At 42.8% G+C, this 18796-nt stretch overlaps 1 protein-coding gene across 1 annotated transcript in view; it reads left to right on the top strand.

The window, feature by feature from the left end:
- Window positions 1–18796, top strand: part of LOC118644180 (tensin-1-like) — a gene marked incomplete at its 5' end in the record, with an annotated part of 53297 nt that overhangs the window by 24329 nt on the left and 10172 nt on the right. Inside the window, one exon of the mRNA XM_036291576.1 lies at window positions 4162–4308. Within this exon, the coding sequence (XP_036147469.1) occupies window positions 4162–4308 (147 nt within the window). The remainder of the gene's footprint in view (window positions 1–4161; window positions 4309–18796) is intronic.

The following is an 18796-nucleotide window of genomic DNA, read 5'->3' as shown; positions in this document are numbered from 1 at the left end:
GAAATAAAGAAAACAACATGTTTACATATAGATATAACTCATTTTTCTGATCAATTAGTTAGATAATTAATTACAAGTAAATTTAGTTTAAACCATGTTTATAAAGTTACATTTATATTTGTTCTCTTATTTATATATGCTGTTTCTATTTGATTCTTTTCTATTTTGTGCTCTCTTCTATATATGTTTATATAATAAATGTACATTTGAATGTTTTGTAGTATCTGTTTTTTTATAAAATATTTATTTCAAATAATTTTTTTTACAAATACATCTCTTTTAAATAAATATTTGTATTAAATCTATTGTTTATTCTTTTTGAACCCAACGTATAAGAGAGAATGCATGCGTTTATCTCTATTATTTTATTTATATCATACGCTTTATAATTTGGAACAAAAATTTTTAATTGATTGGACGACTGTGTGCATCTTCAAAAATAATGTGATTTATATTTTTATTTCATAAATAACAGCAGGATTTTTCTCTAGAATAACAAAAAAGTGATTTCTTTCACTATTGTTTTTACTTAAAAAAAATGGAAGGCGAGAAATTCTTTTGAGATGCACTCGTTTGTCATAAATAAATCTTTGGCTCGGACGATTCCCTCGTTGCAGAAGATACTTTTACGTTCGCAATCGGATTTCGCGATTTGTTGGAAATCTCCGATTCCAGGTATTCTCAAGGCGGGACAATGAATAGGGGGTTCAAATAACCGGTGCAAGTGCTGCAGCGACGTATCCCGTTGCAAAGGCGTAGAAACGAGTAAAGACGGGAGGAGCGGGTGAATAACGACGTCAGTATCCTGCCTGTGGAATATGACAAACTCGACGAGATCCTCTCCAGGATGTCGTTTGTTCTGCCAGGAGCGATTGGTAACGCGCATAGTTGCCTCGAGATAGTTTTGCTTCGCTTCCCGCGTTACCGGGGCGATTCTCGGCCCGTAACAACTTTGCGCCACGCAACTATGTTTCGAGTGGACCGGCTTAGTCGGAAACTTCGCGTAACGTACTTCCATCGAATTTTTAACGAATTGAATTTTAACTTTCGAGCAGAAACCCAAATCGAGCGGGTAACTTTGCGCGATGTGCTCCAGTGGCTGCTAACAAATTAGATTACGCCCCGCGCAAGCTGAGATAAACTGATTAAATCAGCCGATCGGTCAGAGATACACCTGGTGATTTCAACGTTGGAAATTTTTACATCGATAATTGTCTCGTCTCGTTATTTTTCAAAAAAAAAAAATATTTCCCATTTCCTTTTTTTATAAAAAAGCAATTATCACCACTGTATTTATTAACTATATTATCTATATTTTCATTGTTATTTATCGTAAACGAATCGATATCAGTCGCGCAAATAAAGTAATTGAAAGGATCCTTACATTTTGTACGCAGTTTAACAATAGCGGTAAGAAGACCAGGTCCAAGTAACGTCCATCCGGGAGGCATAAGTAGAAGCAGCTTTTTACCCGAGCCGGGGGTCATTTATATCTTTCTCACGTAGAAGTTTGCTACTTGGAGTAAATGCAGGCACCATGAAAAATTCAGCACGAAACTTGATAGAATCGCGGAGTATCCCTGCCGGAAAATTTGCCCCTACAGTACGATCATCTTTTCAATCACCATTCTACTCGTCCGCATGCTTACCTCTGCGAAAGAACGAATTTAAGCAAGCATCTTATCTCGAGGGCGAAGATAAAACTATATTTCTCTTTAAGATTGAAGATTGGAGTGCAATAATGGCTCAAGCCAAAAACGTTGCTCTGGGAATATGGGTTTTGAATTTTAAAGGCCAATAATTTTAGCGTGAGTTAAAGAGGGAAGGGCTCCTTATCCATTTATTGAATAAAAATATAAATTATTTTACATTTAAATTGCAACATCAATTCGCACAATCGCGAAGAAAATTACGGGTTGCAATACAGAAATGCTAAGTCCCTTTTGCACAAAGAAAAGATTTTATACGCGCCCAAGCAACCACACAATCAGTACCGGCGTCTATAGCACGCACAAGTGTATGGTGCCGCGACACAATGAACAGATAAATATTAATAGAACGTGCGAGGAAAACTGTAAACATGCTCAATGTAATTCTACGGGGCCGGGTAATAAAATATCAAGAGTGCATGGGGCACCCGTTGCGAGGATATAAAATTCTTGGCTGGAGATATTGGCGAAATCTCGCGGAAAGCTCCCTTGAAGACGAAGATTTTGCTCACTGGACGAGTTTTATTTGCACTAGCTCCCAAATTTATAGACAACATTAAAAATTTACGTCCCAGAATGAGAACAGTGTCTAAATTCGGTGAGTTGTGACGATGACGTGCACGCTACTTTACATAAATTGCTGTCTTACCGTAGAAGAATATTTATGCATATATATGTTATAATGATACGCCTAAATTATAGGATTTCTAAGATCTAATCTTTTCTTTATTAACATTCTATATTCCAATAGAATTTTTTTTACAAAATTCTCAGAAACAAAAATTTTTTAAGACCTATTTTTTTTATGTTTCACAGAGAAGGTAAATAGAAAACGTCAGCCAAAGAATAAAATTTGCGTTTAAACTTTTAACCCGTTATAAGCATCATTTCGCAAATAAAGTCTTGATAAATCATTAAAAGTTTCAAAAAAAATTCCGTCAAAACCTCGCAAGATTTTCGAGTAGCCAATGCTTAATTAATCACTTCCTGTTTTTAGTACTCTCGTTGAGTATTTCCTTTTTTTTTATTTCTTACCATTTTAAAACAAATCATCAACGAATCCAATAGTCATAAAAATATGTAATGGGACTTTTTCGATTTGTCTAAAAGCTTTTCTTTGTTTCAAAAAGATACAAATGTTTATGTTGCAATAATTATTTTTTTACAAACAAATTTTCTTGTAATATAAAATACTTTTTCATATCCATTTGACAAATTTCAACAATTTTAGCTTACATATTTGCAAAATGTGTTTGTTTTTAAAATCTCAAAATTGTTTTTCTAAAATTTTTTGTTTAAATCATCTTTTAACTTTATTATTTATGTGAATAATTAAATTAATACCGTTTTAAATTTAAAAATAAAAGAAATATGAAAAATGATATTATTTAATGTAACTTCAGTTTTAAATAATTATAACTAAAAAAAGAACATTATATAACACATATATACAATTAAATAAAATATATACATAAATTTTTAATACGTTCCCTTTCTAACAATATTTGTGTATTTATTTTACTGAATTCTATTAAAGAGACTAATAAATATAATTTTGTGTCAAATAATTTTTCTGCCAAACTCTTTCAGGACGGGCATAACCTATTCGTACCATTTAATTATTCTCTTATTCTACTCTTCAATGTAGATACACGCAATATTTGGTTGCTAACGAGCTATATATGTTGTAAGTGATATTTATGACGATATCCTGTTTAATGAGGACACTAGTTTCTTGTATGGATCTTGACACATACACAACGTTTCACAACGAAATTGATTTAAATGATTAAATCACTCAACAGGATGAGAGCAATAATAAAACGCTCGTAAATCACTTTTGTTTGCGTTCAACATGAGGCTCACTCTCGAAAATATCTCGGAAATTGTCAGTCAGTGATAATTTAAATTATTTTTTATTTATTATGCTAAACGCATTATTCAAAATAACTGACTCATAGAACCATCATAAATAAAATGTAACATTAAGCTTATGTTACTAATCACCTTCTATTAAATAATTGTTAAGTTTTATAAAGTAATTATTAAGTAAGTTTAACTAGTTAATAAGTATCTTATATTAAGTTTTATTAAGTAATTATTAACAATAAATATTACTTGCAAGGTATTTTCATTATTAAACACATTATCCACTCTCATAATCTCTTACAATAATTTATTCTCTTCTTTCTTCGAAACAACGCTAGGAAGGAACGATAAGGAGAGAATCATTCCAAATCCAAAATTAAATAAAAATTTAAAACACTTAAATCTATTTTTTAGTAAAATAAAAAGTTAATATTTTGATATTTTGATCACATTCCCAAATACATCTTATACTGTCACATTTACTACATTGTAATAATTACGCATAGATCGAAGTTTTTAAAGCAAAAGTTCTCAAGATTTTTTTAATTTTTTCATTTTTCTTCTTTCTTCATTTCTGTTGCAGTGCGTGCAAATGGCGCACGCGTTAAGACGCATCTCTTACGCGACTTGTGAGCCGCAGCACGCCCAATTCAGCTTTCTGGCACGAGAACCCAGAGCCCACTTCAGCCTACAGTACTGTCATTCTTTTATCACCGAGTCTGCAGACCAGGTCAGTATAATGCAACTTTCTCTTTGATATTTCTTCTTTTCGCAGCACGTAGGGCGCGACTCTAACGAAGACTGGAGTACCTGACAAACGCGTTAACGAAGTCATAAACGAGTCTATTTTTGTGGAAGAAAGCTTCATTCCACAACAATGGAGCTTTAAGCATAAAAAAAAATAGAGTGGCAATAAATGGTCGAGATGACGAAAAAAATACACGTTAATGCAGGCGCACTCGAAATAAACAGAAAAAAATTCGAAGTATCTTCGAAATATTTTACTGGCGTTCGAAGTATCTTAAATAAATCGGGTTAATATAAATCGTCGAAACTGTAAGCCGGGATTTTCGTTCAAGATACTGCACGTGACAGGTCGTCCCTCGCCACTGGACAACCGCGTGCGTCTCAAGTGGAAACTGGAAGCTGTCTCCGTCGTTTAAAGCTGATGGATCGCCCCCTTTGCTCTTGACAACTCTGCCGGCGTTTAGAGCCAGCGGGCGCTGCGCGTTTAGCGGACAAAATTTAAATTGAAACTACAAGACCAGAATGTCATCTTACACGCAGCCCGAGAATTCCTCCTGCACGAATTAATGAGTCTACCTTATCGATTCTCGTAAAATGTAATGAATTTACATTCGTCTTCTAACGCGATCGCGATTTGTCGGTGAATTCATCATCCAACCGCGACATATTTCACCTTCGTTTTACCTTATCGATACAAAGCTTCGCCATTAACGTGACACGTATTGACTCCTATGTCGCGTTTTATCGAAAGTCATAACAGCCGTCCGTGGGAGGAACGTGCCTCGGTGTTAAGACCAACGAATACACGGGAAGAGAGATATTGTCTCGGACGTCGATACACCGACAACTACCGAATCCCGAGGATCTAAAAGCCTCTTCCTGTTGTCTGGAAGATAACATCGCCCCGAGGCATCGAGGTCCGTCGACGATATCAGAAAGGATAGAGCCGTAAGTTGGCGGAGCTTTAGAGCGAGTTAGAGGGAATAGTAGACTTTGCACTTGGAACTTTGCACTCCACGCCACCGCCTTGACATTTAGTCAACCCTAATGGGCGCACTCTTCGGATTAAACTTTAAATACCTTCCGTCGAATTAAGAACGTCATCGTTCCCGAAGGCCCCGGATCAAGTGGGCTTACTCCGATAGCCGGCGCACGGCCGAGGAGAATAGGCGGAAATAAAAAAGTGAAGAGCCTCAGCGTCGAGTATTCGAAGGTTTTCGCGTTCGTTGAAGCGGTTGACACTGCATTTCAGTTTCCAAGCAATTTCCACGTTCTCTGTCAGGTGATTCGTCAACATATGATGCCACCTCGGAGAGAGGGGAAAGAATATAAAAGTTTGAAATGATCTTCTTAAAGGGAAATAAAAGGCATGAATTGCCCGCGTGCATGAATTCCTTCCATACTTTCTTTTTTGAAGGAGAAAGAGCCTAGGATTTCAATGACCGCGGATGTGTCCCGTGTGTGAGGGTCTTTACGACCTTGCGAAAATTCTGACTAATTCAGGATTCCGCGATTCGTTCCTTTACACTGACCTTGAAGAGCGCCTTAAAACGTACGTTAAGTAGAGACGGGTACCTGTGGCAGGTACAGGCATTCCAAAGAAGGTATGCGAACATTCTAGGTATACGTGCTCGTTGCAAGAAAGATACCAAGGGCCAGGTACGGGAGGGATCCTCCGAAACGTATTTGGGTGTAAAAAGGAGAGGTATTTACCCTCTAAGTACTTCACATCACCGGACACGGCGCGAGTACGAAGCCGAAGACCGCGATCGAGCGGCGCGGCGCGTCGCGCTGACGGCGGGTCAAAGAACGCGAATCGCAAACTCATGCGCTCCGTGCGGCGCTGGCTCTCTGTCGAGTGGCGTTCTCGGTTGTGGCAGAGTAAAAAGAATAAGAAGCCGTGGAAAAGATCGTGAGAGGGACGAGGAGCGACAAGGCGGAGCGGGAAGGACTGACCGACAGACCGAGAGAGACGAACGAAGAGAGAGAGGGAGAGAGAGAGAAAGGACGAGGGACAGCAAGGGCGAGAGGGAGAACGGGGACACGTGGTATTCAACAGCTGCCGTTGAACGTGTTCAATGCCGCGGTTGAAGCAAGAAAGCGGTCGGTCGGTCGGTCGCACCGCTCGGCTTCTCGCAGACCGCGGTGGGGATGGAACCGTGTGGGCCGGCCGGAGCGGCGGTGCTCTCGCTTCGTGTTCCTCGTGGACTTCAGTCTCTCTCTATATACGTACCGGGAGGTATTGCCACATCGTCGGCGGGCCAGTTAAGCACCGCGCGGTGTCCGAACTTTTGCGGCTTTGCGAGCTTCCACCGCGCGTGAGAGACGACAACGGCGACGGCCCGCACCGGGACCGGGACGACGAAGGAAAGGGGGAAAGAAGACCGGAACGCCGGAACGTTGGAGGTTCACCCGTAGGTTGACAGCGGAAAGGACCGGGGTCCTCTTTGAACCGGCCAACCTAACGGATGGCTCGCCGCCCCCACTCCCTCACCCGTCCCTGTGTGGGTTTCCGCTTCCGCGATGGCACCGGCTCCGACTTACCGGTGAACGGTGAAAGACCGTGACGTCCGGGCAACACGTAAGAAAAAAACTTACGAAAGAAAATACGACTCGTTTGTTCCATCGATCTTACTTCTATAGAGATATGAAAGTTTTGGAGAAAAGGGGGGAGCAACGCGCGTGAGTCATCCGTCGAGCGTCGCCGAGGAATTCAAGGAACGGGAGGCACAAAACTTCGCCCGGAGACCTCTCTTAACGATTCTTCAGTCCATAGATCCCTGCCCTCGAATACTTCAGTACGCGAATGTTTACCAGGCGCAACCTGGCGACCTCGTCGGAGGCTGTCCCGCGGCAAGTCCAACTCGGGAAATATTAGAAGGACGTGGCGACACTAGCGTGTGCAATTGACAGACGACAAGTGAGAAGCGAGAAGCGGCGCGGTACACGTTAACCGGTTTCCGCGGGTCGGCGTGCAGAGCGACACGTAGCTATACGCACGCACGCCATCAGAGAGCGGAGCTCACGAGGATCCACCAAGTGAGTGTGTCGCGCATGTAGGACTGGAAGGAATCTCGCGGGTCGCTCGCGACGTCGCCGTCACCTGCTAATAACACCGCGTTCTCTCGCGGGGGATTTGGGAGATCGGTGGCCGCAGGGGAAGAAGTCAGTCGACGGAGCCCCTCGACAGCTTTCCAGCAATGGATGCGCCACCCTATTTCCGTTACCGGACCGATACCAGTGTCCCCGATCGCGTTACGAGGTTTGAGTGGTGCTCACTCACGTGCTGTTACGAGATATAGATTGGAACGTCGTGACTTCGAGAGGCGCCTGGTCCCGCGTTAGATGCCGGTACCGTCGGAGGGGAATATCTTTGGAGAAAGGTGCTGGATGCGGCAAATATTTCAACGCGTCGGCATTCCGGATGCCGGCGTGTAGTAGAAAGTACGCCGCGTATATAGTGTCTGTGAATGTGACCGGAAATGTGTGGAATATCGATGTCAGAGGTGCGAATGACCGGCGTCGTGATCTGTGTGATGGTACAACCGTTCCTACGTATGACAGTGTCGAATTGTTGCTTTGCTATTAAATCCGGATAAAGGATCCGATCGCCGCTTGATCTCTCCGGGAGGGGGGAGGGGGAGGGGAGGAGGAAAAGTATTCCCCTTTTGTGAAAGTTAAGGGCGCGATTTGGAAGGACACCGTGTGTAACAAGAGAGTACAACGGTCGCTGTGGCATGAGGAGGCTTGCACGCAGGCGCAATATTCTGGCCGCATTCTTTGCGATTATGGGACGCCTCGGCAAAGGCACGCACAGCGCAACGAGGCCCATTTTCAGGGTGCATTATCGCAAGCTCGTGGACGAGTACTCGCAGCAGGAGCAGTTGAGGTTCATGCCCGCGCTACCCGATTACATGTCGTACTGCTGTTGCCGATGTGGTCACACTCAAAAGCTCAAAGTGAGTTCTATTTACAGCCCAAATCAAATTTAGATCTTAACTCGCGCAACAAACTCGTCGCATTCGTTTACGATTATTTTCTCTCTCGGAGTTTGAATAATAAGAGAAGTATGAATAAATTGCTCTCGCCCGTCCAGTAGGAAGGATAATTTCCGCTCTTAAATGATTGCAAATACCAGTTCCAACTGGGGCCGATATGCATAATAAAACGATCTGGATATCGCCTTGACTTCACCGTATATAAGCTTATACCTCTTGTGATATTAACAGATCGCGATTAGGTCGCGGTACCGCAACGTGACCCCGGAGACGTGATCGATGCAACGGCTGGAAAAAAAAAGAAGTGAACGACGGTCCTCCGTTGTTTCACCGGGTTGTAAAACATTATTATTAACCGGCTAAGAAGGTGTCGCATAGCTCACCAATTTGTTCGACGTCTTTTTAACGCGGAAATGTGCGGTGTCAAATAGATACGAATGAAAATTGAAAACGTAATCCAAATTGTCCGAATTCTCGTGCCGAAGAGTTGCTCTCGTAATTTCCAGTCGTTCAACTTTCCAACACCTACGTTCATCGAAATACCTAACGAACGTTGCCTCATTTATCAGCGTACGTGTTTATCCGTTTCTTCGAGATTTAAGAGAGATTGGGTTCGGGTTTGATACAGTCACATTCCAGGATCTGCTAAAAGAGAGCCAGCGAGTCGGTAGATTGCATACTGTAGTCTGAGACAACGTGAGAAAGAAAGAGGAAGACAGAGAGAGAGAGAGAGAGAGAGAGAGAGAGAGAGAGAGAGAGAGAGAGAGAGAGAGAGAGAGAGAGAGAGAGAGAGAGAGAGAGAAAGGGAAGAAGGGAGGAGAAGGGGTAAGCGCGAGAGGGAAAGAGGGAAAGAGAAAGAGAGAGAGAGAGAGAGAAAGCCTAAGCCCGGTAATACTACTATCGCGTACCAGAAAGAAAAAGAGCTAACGAGGGAAGGGAGAGTGAAGGGGGATAAGCCGTGGGATCGGACGAACGCATTCCTCGGCTTCATATAGCTGCTTGTAGCGCGAGATGCCTCGCTGCCTCCTCGCTCGTTGGCTCCTTACCGATGGAGTGTCTACACGGCATTGATATTTTAGCGACGATATATACGGACCCGTCATTATTCCAACCGAGTATGTTTATCTGCATCGCGAGCGTTTAGAAGCCAACCAGGGATTCCGGCCCGGTATATTGGAGAATAATAGAGACGTGCGCTTTAACAACGTCATGTAGCTGCCATTATATCGTATTTAATGCCGCGCGCTCCGTAGCCGCTGTGTAGTGCATTTCCTCGGCAGCTGGATTGCCACCTCGTATTGTCGCCGAAAACCGATTCGAGCGAGAAGATTCGAGGACAACCCGGCGCGCGCGACAATCGCCGGGTCCCTCCCCGCCGTCGGTTCCTCTTGACTTCACAATGAAAAATCATAATTCGCGCCGAACCCACCGCGTCTCCCTCTCGGACAAAGGCCGAGGGTCCTCCGTTGGCGTTTGATTCACAAAGCGCCATCCGAATTTGACGAGTTTCCAATGATCTCCCGGCCGAGTTCACTAACTGTGAAGCCGCGCCAGGTGAATCCGCGTAAGGATTCGTCCCGGATTCCCGTTTCTCCGGCGTGACCGGCGCGACGGTCGAGGAGATATCTTCAGCGGGAAAGAGAGGAGAGAGAGAGAGAAAAAAAGGAAGAGAGAAGAGATGGAGACGGGGGAGAGAAAACGAGTCATCTATCGTGTTGCGCAAACGTTACGGAATTTCTCCCGACATCAATAGAGCGCGTCCCGGCACAAAAGGTGGCCCATTACCGTCGGGGTCCTCTCGTAGAAGAGTATTCTCGGTACAATATGAACTCTCGAGTTATAGGTGGAGGCATAAGTTATACCTGGTAGCTTCTCAATAACACGTTAGTTCCCCGCTGAAGGACTTTATAATGGTCTCGTCACCGATTTTTCGTACCATTCACATCGGCTGCCGCCGCCGCCTCCTCCTCCACTTCGTCCGTCCTCTTCGTCGTTTTTGTCGGCGTGGCAGATGTGATCTTAACGTTTTCTTACACGCGTGTGCACGATTTAACATTTTCTACTTGTAGCGACGCGGAACGCCAGCTTTTCTCACAAAATCTGCCAATCGGCCGAGAGATTGGACAACTGACGCGATGACTTTTAGAAACGCGATAGTGGTGCACGGGACAGCAGTGGCGAGTATCGCGTCGGGATTCGCGTCCCTTATGTCGTGAACGCGCAATTTTGTTAGCGTCTATTATCGCATAAACGCAAACGGTTGCGGAAAATCTGTAATGGCTCTCTACAAGCACTTGCCCGACATATACTCGCCGGCCACTCGCGCGATTTACAATTTGAGATTTCTACGGTGATTCGCCAGGCCGAGAATGGCGTAAAGTGGCATTTTACAATGACTAGCTTCCTGCTGAGAATGACATCGCGAGGTACGCGCAATGTTCATGCGCCGTGTCCCGGAATCGAACGGGCATCGTCCCTCGCATTTGACGCACATGTCAACTATTTTTATCGTCGACAATGCTGCTCCCCCTCGTGCACGATACTTTACCACTACTGTGCTTCATTCTGTTAGATTTCACAACACCTACTTCCGGTCTGCCTTTTATTTCGCTGCCGGCTGATTCATCGCGAAGAGATTGAGAGCTGTGTGCTTACTCTCTTGATAATTAAATAGAATCAATTATACACACACAATTAAAGTTGCTTGTGTTTCTCAACTGCTCACTGGTATTATATATATTAACTATTGTTATAAACGTCTTATATTACTATATAATTATTTATTACTGAAAGCAGTTTACAGATAATTTAAATATTTCTTTAATATTGTCTTTGATCTTATATTAACTCTTTATTAACACAGTTTGTTCGACTTTTTTTTACTTTTCTAGGCTTTCAAAAAATGTGAAAAAAATTTAGAGATACTTTTTAATATCTCTATTATAAATTATCAAATTACCCGGGAAAAAGTTTTTATATCAAAATAGCTAGGTCAAATTATATCAGAAGAATCAAATTATATTAAAGCAGATTTAATTTTACAAATTAATGATTAAAGTTAGATTTGCTCTGATATCATTTTATCTATAATGTGATCTTCGATATAAATATTTTTTTTCTCGGTAATTTTTAACTGAAATGTTAAAACTTTTATTTAATAAAAATTTAATTTTAGAGTGAATTTAAAGTCAAATTCTGCTTGTACCTAAAAAAAATCTAAATTATACGTTAATATCTTAACAAAAAAGTATAAAGTATATTAAAAAATAAGAATACTTAATATTTATAAAAATATGAAATCTAATTTTATATATATTTTTATAAATGTTAAGTATTATATATATTAAGCATAGTGTATTCAAATAAAGTGATACTAAAATATATAATATAGAAATAAGATTCCTCTTTTACTTAATAATTAATATATTTAGGCATTAAATAAATCAATATACATGTTAAAGTCTCTCAGCATAGTTATATGGATAGCATTCTCGATAGATAATGGGGGGGAGCTTATTGACTTACACAACGGAGAATATGCGGATTATTCTATAATCCACACTGCGTAATGCGTATTGCGGACTAATGCAATGTGTAATGACTTAATCGTTTCAAGCCAAATCCGATCATGACATTAGTATTACGTGTCTGCCAACGTGTAACCAACAGTTTACAATCATAATTTTCAGCAGAAAGAAAGACGCAAAATATTATACACAATTGAAGAAGAGAAATATTAATCAGAATCGAAGAAGTTCAATGTTTTGAATAATTTTTATATTTCATTACAAGGCAAGAGTAGATAAATGACACCGAAAAAAATGTCAGTTTATATCTGTGCCATTCTTTTCATTTATTATTAATCGTTTTGTGATTCGACGTTAATATTAATCGGTGGTAACGATTCTAGGAATACATGAGTATGTCTTCCCATTTTGCGTTCGTACTGTGGAGAATCACTGCCAGACTCGCGCGTTCGATAAGGTGGATACGCGAGAAATTTGAAGCGAAGCGTATAGTTGCCTTCTCGTGCGTCGCATGCAGTTCTCGAGGGTGCATTTCTGGAGGCACCGAAATAGGTTTAATGACGGGACTCAAGGGTACAGTAGCAAACTGTACGGGCCACAAAGTGGGCGTATTGTCCTACTGTGAGGCAAGATTTACGCATCACTACGCCTTTAAGCCTGCCGCGCTTATTGTCAAGGGCCCCCTCCCCATACGATAAGCCACACCGACGAATCGCGAGAGTAAAGCCAATCAAGGCTACGTCGCTCATTTAGGCGATTGAATACGCGGGTTCCACGCTAATAATGCTTTAATAAGAGGGAGTTGCACGATGGGAATAAATGCTTCCCTTTCATTGTCAAGGACGTGATTTTCTGATAACCCGTTTTAACTAAGGCGGGACGTTACGAGAGCTATAAACACAGTATTATTTTTATGATTACTTTAAACCTGTTGTAGTAAAAAAGTTTTGAAAGAATTTTTAACAATTTTATTGATATAAATTGAATCAAATTTAATATAAAATATTAAAAAATGTTATATTATTTTGATTTAAAGTTTCAGATTAGCTAGGCTTTAATAATCAAATAATCTTACAACATACTTTCAATTTAGTAATTTTTTAAACTTAATTCGAGTGTTTCTCCTACTATTTTAAAATAAAAAATGTTCAAGCAACATATACTAACGAAGAATACATGAAAATATAAATGTATACAATAGAAATACACGACTACCTTTACTGAGAAAAATTGCGCTAACATTTTTTTGATAGGAAATAAATTAAATATATAAAAATATAAAAGATAGCACGAATCATGTTGAGGCACTAGAATAGAAATCAATGTTATATTAATTAACGGGAGGACCAGGAATTGTTTTAATTTGATAAAACATAAAAGCAACCAGCCGTATAATATGCGGATCAGGTAACCGCATGTTAATAATATTTTGGCATCGCGTCTGTTAGATGTGAAACAGAACGATGGAACGACCAGCAGGCTCCAGTCGTGGCGTTAATTGCTGATCAAAGGGTCAGATTATGCAACGGTCGTGCTTCATCTGCGCTCCCTGACCGATGTGCATCTCTCTAGCTCTATATTCGATCCAATCTTCGACCGATTTCACGTTACGCCGGACAAAGTACTCGCCGCACGGTCAAACGATATTTTGGCATTATGCACCAACAAGATTGTGCAGCCTCCCCTACGGTTTTGCGGTCTGTGAGGCCTAAAAAGCGTGGAGCCATTACCAAAATTATCGCTGCTAATTATTTGCTTTTCAGGGAAGTCCAGATTCCTGGCACCTAGACAATTCTCCTCTCCCCGTAAACTCCTTGTGTAGCCTCATAAAATTTTTACTATATCAATAATGATAATAGTACGATATTGCAATTTCAACTTTGCATGAAGAAACCTGTTTTCTTTCTTTTTTTTTCATAATAATTGGTGCGTGACTCAAAAAGCGAAATATATAAAATCCATAACAATTATTATTGGGCATGAGATTTTGAAATATTCGCATATTTATTTATTCCGTGTCACACACCTATCAGCCGCTGGTTATTCATTAATGTATCCTCTTTCCGTCTCCTTTCGTGATTTGCTGTTTCGAATGATAATTTCCCTTCACAGAAACGATTGATTCTTGACATTCGTGAACACAATCGGGGGCAGTTAAGTGGCACGTTCCGCCGCGTCTTCGTTAACATGCGAACGTGAAATCGGTCTCTTCACAAAGAAGAAAAACAAAGAAGCCGGATTCCTCTTCGATGCCTATTCCAATTCAATTTCCATAGAATGTAATTTCCGACGTATATCGTCGAGTAAGTCACGAACGTCGTAACAATTATTTCATATATCATTTCGGGTCCGGCGCACAAGTTCGGGCGATATCGATATAACGGCGCGTAACGGTGCAACTCGAATATTTGACATTCGAAACTACCGTGGCTGTCATGAGCAGAAGCCGAGTGACAGTAGAAGGCGGAACTTGTTCATGCCCGTTTTAACCCAATTCGTCGATCGCACGAGAGCTTGACAATCTTTGAGCACGTGATCTCGTTTCTCTCTCTCTCTCTCTCTCTCTCTCTCTCTCTCTCTCTCTCTCTCTCTCTCTCTCAAACAAACGGAAATTGAAAATGACGGGGTGGACCAGTTAGGTTCTCCCTGTTAACTTCAACTAGCGTTTCTGGAAGCGACACGACACAGCCGGGATGTCAACAAATTCGTAGAATTCGATGTCATCTACAGCGAGCCAGTCGCAAGCTCGCGGCGGCATCCGCATGGATGAGACGAAAGAAGCCAAAGTATCATGACGCTGATTATTACGTCGTTTGGTAAGGAGAGAAAGGGAATTAAGATTACAGCTGTGCGAACGTGAAAGCGAACGGTCGGATGCCGACCGTCGCCATCAATGACGATGGCGCTGGTAGCGAGGCGACGGTACCAAGATGGTCGTGTCGGCATCGGCATCGCGTACCGTACACCTCCATCCCAGCTTCCTTCTCCCTCCTCCCGTCCTCCCCGGCCGTTTACACGACGGGCGTCGCGACGTCGAGGTGAACCAGAAACCGAAGCGAGGGAAATTCGCTTCGCGCCCGACGTGAGGGTCCCCCCAACTTGGAGGGGGGACGGCCATTATTGCGAGTACCGGGCTCGTGTACTCGCGGGAGATGGTGTTGGTAGACCGGGCGTATGCGGGACGGGAAATCTAGAGGAGCTGGAGATATGGCCGTGACCGCGCGGAATGCCTGGAATGTAGCCCGTCACGCTGCACCGGCGCAAAGCCACGGCGCGCGATCCATCGGCCCTTTCGGTCGCCTTTCCCCCTCTCACCTCTCTCTCTCTTTCCATTCGATTCCGGTGTCCCTCGTCTTTTTGCCGGAGCCACCGGCGGAATCGGACTGTGCCCGAACGGGCTAAAATAGTTCCTACGCCAAGTGGTGTCTCCCTTCATTCTCTCCTCTTTTTCTCTCCTTTTTTTCTCTCTCTTGTCAAATCTGCGTGACGCGTTCTGTCGCGTGACGTTTGAACCTTCTCGCCTTTTCGTTTCCACCTCAAAGAGAAAGGGTTTTCTAAACTCGCTAGAGACTGACCCATATCTCCCCAGGGGTCAGTCCAGGGTTTTTAACCCGGCTAAAAAAATGGTACTATGACCCTTTCTTGGGTCGGATATCCATGTGGGGAGTTTTGAGAAGAGGAAGAAGAAAGGGTTTCCCGTTGGCGAACGGAAACCGCGCGCGGACTCGGGCGGAAGCGCGCGGAGGACGTCGCGATTTAAACGCGGCCGTTCACCGCGGTAGCAGTGATAAAACGATCGATCGCCGCCAATCGATCAGAAACGCGGGACCTGAATCCAAACGCGCTGAAGAGGGTCAGTGCCAGGCGTCGTCGAGTCAACGTCCAGGATAGGACGTATACGGAACGGCGGAGAGGAAGAAAGGAATCGGTTGCCGGTGATGATTTCATCGCGCTTAAATTCCACCTCGGGGCGGGAATCTCAGGGCCGTATTTTTCGATTCTCGGCCACGGCGGCGGGGCCGGAGGGAGAGGTGGAGGGTCGAGGCCGAGGGGATCCCCCGCGCGTCCAAAGTTCCGCCCACGGCGACGATAAATTCTCCCCTATGGCACGGATTCTTCGCTCTCCACCGTCGTCGTGAGCGAGCGATGCCTTCCACCGCCGGGACATTTTTCCTTCCACGCTTCCGTGAAACGCGCCACGGCGTTGATGGTAGAAACGCGCGCTTTCCGGCGCGGTAAATTAGTGGCCGCCCTCGGATTTTCCCACGTGGAGAAACCCGGTGCGCCACTTCATTGATAATATCTACCGTTTTGCATCTTGACGCTTGGTGCACACGCATAATAAAAAACAACGGAGCTAATGGAAGAAGCTAGACCAGAGTGGAACTGAATGTGCATGAATCCTGCCGCGTTTCAAATTTCAAATGCAGCGGCCGAAGTGGTTGGCGAATAATCCGTTTGCGCCATTAAAGTAACGGATATGCAAATGCGTAGCGTGCTTTCTTCCGAACAATGAGAGAAAACTTATTTAATCGACATGGTAAAATACCGTAAGCTTAAATACGTTCACTAATGTATTTTAACTGATTTGTCGGATTTTTGTAAAGCAGATTATCTTTAATATATCTAGATTGAATTAAAGTACCTATACTGAAATAGGAGTTTGATAATATATATCAAGCTTAATTTATAGTTACTAAACTTTGACGAAATAATTTAAATTAAATGTTTAGTTATTATTATAATCTTTAGTAATATTTAGTAATATTTGGTTACCATTTGATTTGGTAATCAACGGCTATTATTATATTTGGTTATATTTGGTTACTATTGACATAATTACTAAATGTTTGGTGATATTAATCAAACGATTAATTAAAATTATTTTACAAAAATTTAATTATTATTATTAAACCTTTTTTCACTGCAAACGTCTAATAATATTGTACGATAGTCAAAGTTAAATAATAACTAGTTACAAAGTTAAAAGTTAAATGATAAAGTTAAAAATTAGTTTTTCGTTTATTTAACTTCTAATTGAATTATTAAATTCATTAACTTTATTTAGTTTTTAAAAACATTGAAAAAAGTTTTGTTGCATTAATTAGAAGTCTGACAGATTCAATTAGTATATCTGTTAAAAAAACGGACGAATCGGAAATCTTGTAGGAATTACTCGATTATAGTAAAAGTCTGCCAATTATATTGCACAATATTTCTCTAGACACTACAAAACAAATTCAGTATAGTTTTTAGGCGATTAATAATATTATGCAGTAACATTGAATGTTTGGAAATCCGCTTAAGGTCTACTTAATTTCTTTTATTTTTTAAGAACTTTATTTATAAGGACATTGAAAATACTGTGTATAAAAATTAAAAAAAAAATAAATTAAACAGACCTTGTTCAACGGATATACTTCTATCCACTTTGTTCAATCTCAAAAGAAGAGACTCTACATGTTTCCGTGCCATAAAAAAATCTTATTGCCTTAGCAAACTTAGTAGATTTAACCAGTATATGTTTCCTCAAAAATGAACGAATCAAAAATCTTGCAGGAATTACCCGATCATAATAAATCTATCCAACGTTCTAATTATAAAATCTTGGGTCCTTGGGTATTATAATAACCAGAAATTCTGCTCGAAATTTTACCAAAACCCACTCAATCACACGTCTTGTTGACATACCATTTTTCCCAATGCACATTGATGCACAAAGAACTCATTGAGCAAGTAAATGAGCGATTCGCATGGCACTTGGTGGAACGACAGCGGAAGAGAGCGCTCGGATATGACTAGCGAGTTACAGAGAGAGCGGCCGCGCGTCCGGCCCGCAATTATAGCTCAAGTCATCGCCTTGCCCCGCGCGCAAAACGTAATTGAAATATCTCGTAGCCAGCGGAGAATCATTCGACCTGACCTCAAACCGCAAACCATGAAATTATTATTCGACCGAGCGTTTGCCGCGCGTTTTAATCCGGGCGGCTCTCGACCGTCGTTGTCCCGCACGAGCGCGTGTTCATTAAAACGCATTAAAACGCCCCTCTCCCCCACCCCCCATATCGCCCTCGCGTTTTCTTTCGCCCTCGGTCTCTCGACATGCCGAGTGACCTGGACTAACCATCCGCTCGCCTCCGAGACAATAGGCTTCCGTGGCAACGCGCGACGTTGAGCTCTCGCCCAAATCGATACGGGCATCATTGGGAAATACAGCGCGCGACGCGTATATTCGGCTTTGCAATTCTACCTCTCTTTTTTTCTCCTCTTTCGGTCCTCTTGTTTTTTTTTTCTTCCTTCTTTTTTTCCCGTCGCTCGCATGCGCGCGGATTCCGTCGGCGAGAAACGTATTTCCCTCCCGCGCTTACGGCGCGGGGAGTAGCATAGGAGCCGAGCCGGGAGGATCTACGAGGATTTCCGCGTCGCTTGCAACAATGTCGTAACAATGTCACAGAGATACATAGGCGGCGTACCATTACACGGGCGAAGGTATCCAAGGCTAGAATCCGAGATGCACGGTATAGATACCTTTCCCCGGCGGCGACGCCGTTACGGCCGTGTCCGCTCTCATCTCGCTCCCGCAACGCGCGTGAAAGGAAAAGCTGGACGCGCGCAAGATGTTAATCGTTCTCTCGTCCGTCTTCGCGCGCGTACAATGCCACCCTTTTGAGAGAGACCCCTCGGTCGACCTTCCTCCTCCCCCCCCCCAAATGCCCAGGCGTGCATTAATACGCACCGCGTCGTGGCCTTTCAGCGGCGGAACTTTCGGAAAGGAGAGACAGATAGGCCCCCTCTTCGCCGACCTTTTCCGCATTTCCGACTGTACTCCGCTCGCACGCGCACCCTCTCCTGCATCCCGCACAGAGATATACGCGAGGCGTATGCAGCAGCACGAGGGGGAAGCTTTCTGAAACGCGCGCGGACCGGGCCTCGAGAGCTTGCGGCT

Source organism: Monomorium pharaonis, chromosome 8, assembly GCF_013373865.1.
Source record: "Monomorium pharaonis isolate MP-MQ-018 chromosome 8, ASM1337386v2, whole genome shotgun sequence".
Taxonomy (NCBI): Eukaryota; Metazoa; Arthropoda; class Insecta; order Hymenoptera; family Formicidae; genus Monomorium; species Monomorium pharaonis.
Note: the sequence above shows the minus strand (reverse complement) of the source record. Positions and strands in the feature narration are given on the sequence as shown.